Source organism: Anopheles cruzii, unplaced genomic scaffold (assembly GCF_943734635.1).
Source record: "Anopheles cruzii unplaced genomic scaffold, idAnoCruzAS_RS32_06 scaffold00724_ctg1, whole genome shotgun sequence".
Taxonomy (NCBI): domain Eukaryota; kingdom Metazoa; phylum Arthropoda; class Insecta; order Diptera; family Culicidae; genus Anopheles; species Anopheles cruzii.
In genome coordinates this window covers 1-9,592 of record NW_026454311.1, presented here as the reverse complement: position 1 = coordinate 9,592, position 9,592 = coordinate 1, and the positions used below count along the sequence as shown (strand labels likewise).

At 53.6% G+C, this 9,592-nt stretch overlaps 3 protein-coding genes across 3 annotated transcripts; 2 read left to right on the top strand and 1 right to left on the bottom strand.

Moving 5' to 3' along the window:
• Positions 1–8: 8 nt before the first annotated feature.
• LOC128276199 (UDP-glycosyltransferase UGT5-like) lies at positions 9–1,381 on the bottom strand (the record flags this gene model as incomplete). Its single annotated transcript, XM_053014671.1, has 2 exons — positions 1,275–1,381; positions 9–1,200 (listed from the first exon to the last, which is right to left on the bottom strand). Coding segments are annotated over exons 1-2 (1,299 nt in total), but the record flags the coding sequence as incomplete, so codon positions are not given.
• An 89-nt stretch (positions 1,382–1,470) lies between these two features.
• On the top strand, positions 1,471–3,069 carry LOC128276201 (lipase member H-A-like). The gene is made up of 3 exons (XM_053014673.1): positions 1,471–1,475; positions 1,682–2,449; positions 2,958–3,069. The coding sequence occupies exons 1-3, from the start codon at positions 1,471–1,473 to the stop codon at positions 3,067–3,069; spliced, it is 885 nt and encodes a 294-aa protein (XP_052870633.1).
• A 1,250-nt stretch (positions 3,070–4,319) lies between these two features.
• On the top strand, positions 4,320–9,098 carry LOC128276200 (lipase member H-like). Its single transcript, XM_053014672.1, has 4 exons — positions 4,320–4,575; positions 7,325–8,026; positions 8,116–8,284; positions 8,349–9,098. The coding sequence occupies exons 1-4, from the start codon at positions 4,506–4,508 to the stop codon at positions 8,464–8,466; spliced, it is 1,059 nt and encodes a 352-aa protein (XP_052870632.1). The 5' UTR covers positions 4,320–4,505; the 3' UTR covers positions 8,467–9,098.
• Positions 9,099–9,592: the final 494 nt, after the last annotated feature.

The following is a 9,592-nucleotide window of genomic DNA, read 5'->3' as shown; positions in this document are numbered from 1 at the left end:
CTTACGGCGTACTGGTTGTCTCCCAACATCTCCCTAACGGCGGTCACAAGCTCGTTGGCCTGGAAACTGTGTATCGAAAGTCGCTTACCGATACCGGCGTCAACGCAGTAGTTTATGTTCCGAAACTGGTCGGCAAAAACAGGGAATCCAATGATCGGCACGCTGTTCCAGATTGCCTCATGGGTGCTCAGTAGTCCGCTGTGTGTGATGAACAGTTTAATGTTGGGATGGGCCAGCAAATCGTTCTGAGGCATCCAGGCACGAATGTACACATTCTTGGGCACCTTCATCGGTAGCTTGGCCTCGTCGGATTCAAACTTCCACAGGAACTGATACTGCGGGAGCCGCCCCATCGCGGTCAGAATGTTGGTAATGCGCTCGGGACCCAGCAGATCGCTGCGGGCATTGCTGCCGAGCGAGAAGAGAATGAATCCATTTTTAGCTCCCTCAACCACTTTGAGCAGATCCGCCGGTAGTGGCTTCGCTGGTTGGATTTGCATTCCGCCGACCGGTATCATATTCGGCATCATCGGTTCCTTGTACTGGATAATAGGATTGACGTTGATGAAGGACACTTTCACGTTTTTGGAAAAGCTATTAATGCTCGGAGCATTTGGGTAGCGTTTATGGAAAATTCGCTCCGATTGTGGTACGAGAAAGCTCTCGTGGAGTATCACATCGTACAAATCGTAGTAGAGATTCTTCACTCGCTGCACAAAACTCATCGATTCTGGTGCATCAAATACGATATTTGGAATTAGGCCCGAGTAGGTGAACGAACCTATCAATGACGCAGCGGTCGATTGGGCATTGCATGGCGCGGATGGGATATATGGAACTCCCTTAAAGCGGTGTAGTATCATTGAAGAAACGCACGGACCGATCATGTAATCACTCACAAACAAATCGAACTTAAAGTCCTGCGGATAGGACAGAAGCGAGTGCAGCCCTTCCGACTTGATGGCTGCTTCGCAGAGGTCCAGCCCTAGTTCATGGAACACCTTGAGTAGTGTCGTCGGGCTTTCGTTGGCCATAGCGAAAAAGTCAAACTTCTGCCGCAACGAGGTGTTGTACATTGTACTGTAGAAATTCTCCAGATGAATGTAGGTCAGGTTTGGTGGCGGTTTCTTCTCCACATCGGCACTGATCACCGTCACATTGTGGCCACGTTTACCCATCTCGTTCATCAGTGGACGAAGCCTGTTCCAAGAAATTGGACAAAAAGAAATGGTATTGTTAAGATGTGTGTCGGGAAAGAAAAATTAGCCTCTTACCATATGTAATGACTCGGCGAAGGAACGCCGGACATGAAGAGAATATTTGCCGCCTGACAAACGGCGAATGCTCCCAGCAAAACGATCCAGACCGATCGGTGAGCCATTTCTAGGCCAGGTGCACGCGTAAAGTGTACTACAAGTGGCATCTCCCCTCCCGTTTATATGTTCATTGTGTCAACTATAATGTCAACAAATGACGTACTTTAGGGCTCTTCAGATAACGTTCGTGACTGGCAAAACTGAACCAACTACCTTGCAGCGATGTCAAGTTCACGATCGAGGATGAGACTGTTCCGCTATGAGCCACCTTGATCCAACGTTATCAACAAGCGATCGTTTGGTCACCTTTCGGCCGTATTCCTCAATCACCTTCACCCAAATGTCCTCTATGTTCTAATCCCCAGAGAAACGGAGAAAACCCCAACCCAACTGGACATGTTCAATCCGGCCACCGTCATGAACGCCGGCTTCCTGCGAGGACGCCCCCTGGTGGTGCTAATCCACGGCTATACGGGACACCGTGACTATGCACCGAACCCCACGATACGGCCCGCTTACCTGGCCCACGGCGAGTACAACATCATCTCGGTCGACTACGGACCACTGGCGCTGGAACCGTGCTATCTGCAGGCGGTGCGTAATCTTCCGACGGTGGCCAACTGTACGGCCCAGCTGTTGGACTTCATCATCGCCAGCCGCATCGTGCCGCTGGAGGACATTCACGTGGTGGGCTTCAGTCTCGGCGGTCAAACTTCCGGCATGATCGCCAACTACCTGCGGGCGGGCAAGCTGCGGCGCATAACGGGGCTCGATCCGGCGAAGCCACTGTTTGTGTTCGCTCCGAACGACCAGAAGCTCGATCAGTCCGATGCCGAGTTCGTGCAGGTGATCCACACGGACGTCTTCCAGCGGGGTATACTGCATCCGAGCGGACACGTCGACTTCTACGTGAACGGCGGTGTGGAGCAGCCCGGCTGCAACATGGCCACCATGATGACGGCGGGCGAGTGCAACCACAACCGGGCGCCGGAGTACTACGCTGAGTCGATCGGGACCGACGTTGGCTTCTACGGGTACCGCTGTGCCCACTGGTACCTGTACATGTTGGGCATTTGCCGAGGAGGCGGCCCGAACCAGCAGCTGGCCATTATGGGCGCGCACACACCCAACACGTAAGTAGCGTCTGTCTATCGGCAACCCGCAGTGGCCACAACGAGCGGACCACATCATCTGGTGCGCGTGGTGGAAAGTAAAAGTAATTTCAACTCCTCCTGGCGGGCTTTCCACAATAACATCGCCCCGATCCGCCCCGCGCGCGCCTTATCGTTCAACGAGGGCATCGAGATAGTTCCATGGCAACGCTCGCCAAGATCATCACCGTGCTCACGAAGCGCGAAGCCGGGTGGGCAACAAGTTGCCAAGTTGTCACATAAATCGTCCCCGCATTCCGACGGTACCGGGCAAACGGGGACCTGGAGTCTCATTACGCGCGCACCGCAAGTTGGCGTTGCGTTGCTTAATCTTAAGTCCTTCTCCTCCTCAGTGGATTACGTAAGACCGGTCCATGACCTAGGCAGTGCGACTAACCTGCGAGACCGGTAGCCCCTAACGAAACTCATGCGCTTCCTCTCTACTCTACTCCAGCGCTCTAACTTACGATCGGTTTCCATTACTCCGCAGGACACGCGGACTCTATTTCCTGCACGTAAACATGATGCCACCTTACGCAAGAGGAAAAAACGTGACGCTCCGCGATGAACTGGCGATCATAGCTGCCAACATACGGAACTAGTGTCCGGCTGGTGACCCCGTCCCCGAGGACACAAAACCCTTGCGGATAATGAGACAAATTACGAAATACATAGCCCTACCCCGTTGGTCCTGATGCGTATTATTTGTGTTTTTGGAATAAAAAGGAAAACATTATAAGCCATAGGTCACACGCGCGGAGGAGAAGGTAAGCGAGCTATTCCCTTCGGCGAGCGTAGAACTGGTTCAAACGCCAGCGCCAGCTGCCTCGCAACCTATCATCATCGGGCCCGGCCCTCTGGCGAATGAGAAAATCGTTTTAATTCGCGGCCCGAGGTGACGGGAACCATTATCAGATGCTATCATTGAGAGGCGCCCTGAGCCACGGTCACGGTGGAAAAAAAATCGCGAATGCTCCCATGAACTTCAACCGCGGCAATCCGCGGCCCTGGCGAGTGCGTGAATCGATGAACAGCGAGCGATTCATTCAATCCGCTCACGATGAACACGGCGCGAAAGGGTTGGAGCGCAGGCCATCCGCGGGCTCCAAACGCATTCCAACGATCAGTCAGTTTCCGTGAAACCAGTGGCCGGTTCGGTTGTTGTGCGCTGCGCCGTTCCAACTTGATCCCCCCCGTGGCGCTCTAGCCGAGCCTCTGCACTTGTAACCCGCCGATCAGTGACCGTTCCACCCTAAATACCCGTTGATCGTGTGGCGAGTGTTTGTTGTTGGGGACCCATCCATAATACCCCCTATTACGCGGGATCGACGATGATCCGTAACGGCTAGTGGCCGTTGAACGAAAAGCGAAAGTTTGTACGCAAGAAAAGCCGACAGAGAGGTGCGGCTGCGCCCCCGTGTGTGATTACGGCGTGGAAAATTATGTGGCCGCGCAATGTGTAACCCGTTCTCGGATCGGATGAAACGGATCGATAGAGAAGAAGCGTTCTGCTGCTGAACGCGCTCGAGATTATTGTAGGCCCCAATCGCGGCGGGTGTTTATGTTTTCAACCTGCCGAAAGCGCAACCCGAATCGAGAGAGAAAACAAAACCAGTTTCGGATGAGTCAATCGTTTTCCCCATCGCGCGCTGCATTCTGTGCCACCAAAAGCAACCTGTCCGGGGTTGCCTAGAAAAGGAAAAACAAATAAAAGGCCAAATCTGAAATGGACATATCGTCACCGTAGGAAACCAGCCAGCGGAACAGCGTCGTCGCAGGGTGGCAACTGTTACTTAACCCCAAACGTCGAAGAAGTGTTAGCAAGTGAAAGATCCGCTCTCCGTGAGCTACTTTGAGCGATCCGGCCGACCGACCACCGGGGAAGTGAATCCGTGAATCCGTGAGATGCCGGGCCGGGCCACATAAGCGAAAGTGGCTGTGTTCAAATACTGAGCGCCAAATTGCGATTGCGTGTCGACCCGCATAAAGCCCTACACCACCACCACCCGATCCCGATCAGCTGGCGCAATCGAACAAAATGCAACTTCCGGTCGCAGCGGTTGGATTGGTTTCCATTTTCTTCGCGGTGAACCCGCGCATCGGGGCAGGTAAAGGAACCGGAGCCGATTTGGGGACCAACATTAAGTGAAGTCAAAGTGGGGGGTCATAAATTATTGTGGTGCTGTTAAAGGGCCCCGCGGTTTGATGACGGATTAAAACTAGTGTCCAGCTAAAAGCCATCCTAGAAAAAACCGGTTCGTGCGTGTCGCGCCTAAGTCACCTTCGCAACAATTCGTTCTGAGCCCATAAAGTTTGTCCTTGGTGTAATGGTCGGCGGACTGCGGAGTCTAAGTATTCTAGCTCTTTGGTGCCGGTCCAAGATTGCCGGTCCAAGATTGCCGGTTTTCCCCATTTTAACCGGCGAAACGAAGCTGAAGCTCTGAAAGTGAAGCCAGCTGGTCGCGCCAGCTGGTTGTCACAATTTAAAGATGACAAATCGGCGCGACCTACATTAACACACAGCATTTGGGAAGCTCGTCCCGCCGCTGGGGGATCTCGCTGTTGTTCGTGTGTCACCCCCGGTGGGTGTCCGCAACACCGTCTCACAACCATATCACGGCCGTCGATCGAATGGATCGCGGGTTCGCGCCAAATCACCTGCATTTAACACGCCGTTGGCACACCCGGCTCGGGCGGCCTAGTGAGGCGCGACTTATTTTCGAAATGATCGCCTTTCAAGGTTAGCGTTTCACTTCTCCTTTTTTTCGGTGACGCCGTGTTCGGCTTTTCCCTGGGGCCTCTCGGGGGGCGATGATGGAGCTGTCATGATGTAACCAGACCGGGTGGACGCACGTTTCACCGCGTGTGTATTTTCGGTGTATTTTGTCGCGGTACGCGTCACGATTCCTTAACGACGGCTCCCCGCCCCGTTTGCCATTTCGTAACAAGGAAGTAACCAGGCGGATCTGCAGGTCGCGCACGATCGCGCAGTTCATCCCGTGCGGACAAAGCAGGCTGCAACCTTGACAACCAAGCCCAGCAAAGCAACCGCCCAGCCATCTAATGTCACGAGAAATCTCGAAGGTGAACTCGCGTACGCTAATTGTTGGGCTGCGAGAATTTGCATACAAGACCCCTCGAGACTGGGGCCGGCTAATCGCTACTACCCCGTCTGTGCCGACTGACTTTGTGGCGAACGAAAGTGAAAGGAGTTTACAACCGGAACGTGGAAACCGGAGACACCGGGACCGGTCGTCTCGTCGTTAGAGTGAGCTGAGCGTAGTGTTTCGGAAGTTAAGCCCGCTGCTCTCTGCGAGAACCTGAGTCATTGCGCGTTCGGAGAGGGAGAGAAAGTGCAACGGGTTGCTGGTGGGTAAAGTGGAGCACAAACCAACCGGGATCCAAGTGCACCGAGTGATGCAATCGCGCGCACCGAAGAAAGCTGTCGTGCTGAGCTTTGGGCATATGCAGGAGGGCAACTGCAATAAAAGCGGCGAAGCTATCGGCGGCGGCCCAACTGTGGCCGCAGGATGCCGTAATGCCCGGGGTGCCATAATCGGTGATGACCGCCCGCGAACACGAACCGCAACATAGTCGGCTTTGCACCGCCATCACCGTGCCGACATTTGTTACTCTATCGCCATGGCTTCCTACCACGTCGCGATATTATTTTTGTGCCGCTTGAACGATGCCTTGAGGCGTCATAAAGGGGGCCCACCTCGAGTGAACTGTGCTCCGCCAAAACAAGCAGATCGTTGTTGTTTTGGGGGAGAAACAATTCGCCAGCCAGTTTTATGAGCACTGCCACTTTATGTTGGCCAGTGGCCAAAGTGAAACCTTTTACTTCCGTTCATCTGAGCATTTAAAAGCCCTCACGCAAACGTGGCACGACAACCGATCGATCATGAAAAGCAAAATCCACGTGAGGTAATTACGCATTCATCTCTCGCTCGGCGTTCAGTTTCGCGAAAGGTCAGCCGGAATTAGACGTCGGGTCGGGCAATCGAATCGAAGTGGCGAAACATTCGAAGAAAAAAACGCAGCCTCAAGTTTTTCCCTTGAAATGACGTGCGTGGCGGACGCCGGCCACTCACGACCCACGACGGGCAAAAGGTTCTGAGGTGATCGAACGGCCTAGTGCTCTGTTGAGGGGCGTTATGTTAGGGGAAAAAAACATCGGCCAAGCGATAGAGGCCACCGGTTGCGTTAGGTCGTCCCTGAAAGTGGAGTAGCCGGAGCAAGGATTGACCACTTGGCGGCTGCGCCCGGCAGCTTTCCAATTACAGCGGCGGCGAAGGTAACGAGAATGGGGCTTTTGGGGTGGAAAATGAAATTTGATATGCAGCTGTGTCACGTGCGGCCCTCGTAGGTTTCGGTTTGCCTTGATAGTCCAACACGAAAATCTTACCTTCCACGCGCTCTTGCGAACCGTCAGTTCGCTGAGCCCTTACACAATTAGGGCTCGACTATGGATTGCATCATACCGTTCAGGTCTAGGACACGAAAGCTGAGCAGACTGGAAACTGGTGGTAAATGCCGGTGCAAAGCATGATGTCGCACAATGGTCGCTATCTGGAGCTCAAAATTAACCAGCCAGTTAGATGACTCTACGGTTCCGCCAAGCCTTGGCCCAGCTTGATGAAAAATGCATTACCCATGTTGTACTGCTTTCGCTTCCCAGCATTGCGTAACGCAAGCCAGCGCGATGTGGGTCAATTACTGGGTTACTGGAAAAATGGATGTTTAATTGTAGACTAGACAACCCGACTAGGCCCTAGTTATTGTTGCGAATCGCATCGTCGCCACGCATTACCGTTTACTGTACCGTTCCATCTTTGTTTTTCCGTCGACCAGCAGCGCAGAAAAAGGAGACCAACAATGTGTTCAATACAACCTCGTGCCTTGAGAAACCGTACCGCTGTCCGCACCCGAGGATCAAGTTCTACCTATACACGCGGCGAACACAGCAGAATCCGGAGCTGATCGACGTCCAGGATCCGGAGTCGCTCTACTACACACACTGGAACCCGACGCACCCGGTGAAGATCGTCATCCACGGGTTCGGCGGTGGGCGCAATCTGTCGCCGAGCCCGGACATGCGCAAGGCGTACTTTACCCGTGGCAACTACAACATCATCATCGTGGACTACGGAACGGCCGTGACCGAGCCGTGCCTGAGCCAGATCGAGTGGGCCCCACGGTTTGGCAGTCTGTGCGTGTCGCAGCTGGTCCGCTACATTGCGCAGCATCCTCGCGGCGTTCCACCCGACGATATGCACCTGATCGGATACAGTGTCGGGGCGCACATTGCAGGGCTGGTGGCCAACTATCTGGGGCCGGCCGAAGGTAAGCTCGGTCGCATCACCGGGCTCGATCCGACCATCTTCTTCTACGGCGGCTCGAACAACTCGCGCGATCTGGATCCTTCCGATGCGCACTTTGTGGACATAATCCACACGGGCGCCGGCATACTGGGCCAGTGGAACCCGGGCGGTCACGCCGACTTCTACGTCAACGGGGGCACCAGCCAGCCCGGGTGCGCTAGTTCGACCATTTTTCGTAAGTTTCCGTGCGGAACCGACCGACGTGCGGGCGAATGCGAATTGAATCCTCGGGGGGCCCTGGCCCTGGCCGTTTTACACCCACAGAGACACTGGCCTGCGATCATACGAAGGGCACACCGTACTTCATTGAGTCCATCAACAGTGAGCGTGGCTTTTGGGCGGGACCATGCCCAACGCTCATCTCGTACCTTCTTGGGTGGTGTGAACCGAAGGACTCCGATTACGTCCTGATGGGGGAGCACGTCACGAAAGCGTAAGTAACCAGGGTACCATTTCGGGCACACGACTCCACACAGGTAACCGTGATATCTTTGCAGGGCCCGTGGCGTGTACTACGTGACGACGAACTCCAAACCGCCGTACGCCCGTGGATTTCCGGGCAAAAATCGACGAACGGCCAAAACCTCCGAGTATAGCGGCGTGCGACGGAAGTAACCCCGAAAGCCTCGCCTTCGTCATCAAAAGCTAAGGGTTGTGATATCGACCCGCGTCGGGTCGCCGAAGTGGTCCAAGTATTATTCATACCCTGTGTACCATCTCGCCATCGACATCGAGCATCACCGAGGGTGGCAGCATCAGCATTGCCAATACGTTTTTAATATATTAGGCAGCTACCCCGACGGGACACGGGGGCTAATGGGGTTTGGAAATGGTAGTTGAGCCAGCCAGATGGTTAGTATATTAGCAGCGAAAGGTTACATTAGCCACTAGCTGTAGCTTTAGTAGCGCGGTTAACGTATCGAGCACATCGAGCTTCTTTCGCAAATCGCACCAAGCGCCAGGCCAAACGACAATAGATGCAATAATCACTATTACTAGTTAATTACAGGTGCCGGCCACCAGGGCCAAAGGATTAGCGCAACAGCGTGCTGTTGCTTATGGCGGCCGGTTAGCTTCGCTTTATTAGGCTCATCTCATGATACGCAGCTTGTAGAAACGGAGTCCCGGACCTGAACATAGGTTAGTGTAGGCACATTGCTAGGATGGGTTCGGTGGGTTTCTCCTTAGAGGGAGGTTTAGGGCGTAAAATAAATGACTCTGCCACTGCAGTTCGGTTGGTTCAGTTCAACAGGTTTAAATATACGCATTTTTATTGGATTGGTTTTGGGGGTTTTGTCACGTTCTTCGGGCTTCGGGTAAGTGAGTCTACACACGCATCATTACACGCGGAATTTGTATCATGCTCCTCCTCCGGGCCCTTGGGCGGCCCAACCGGGCCAATTAGGAATACTGTAACTGTAGAATGCAATATACCGTAAGTTTATTGAACGAGTGATTTTGCCGCCCTTCCCGCTGCTGCTGGGTCTTGTACACCTCTTCGGTTCGCTCCGCTCCTTCAGCCCTTAAGTTAAGCACAGTTACGATGATTTGATTATGATGCGATTATTACAACGAGACGGTTCGAACATTATTGAAACTGTGGCTCCTCCAGGCCCATTCCATTATTTATATGTTTGCTATTTCCGTTTCCCGTTTCCGTGTTTGTGGCGAAACGATCAACGATCGCCCTCTTTGACAGAGATAATACATACGGTGTGTTTTGCTAAAGTATTGCACAGTG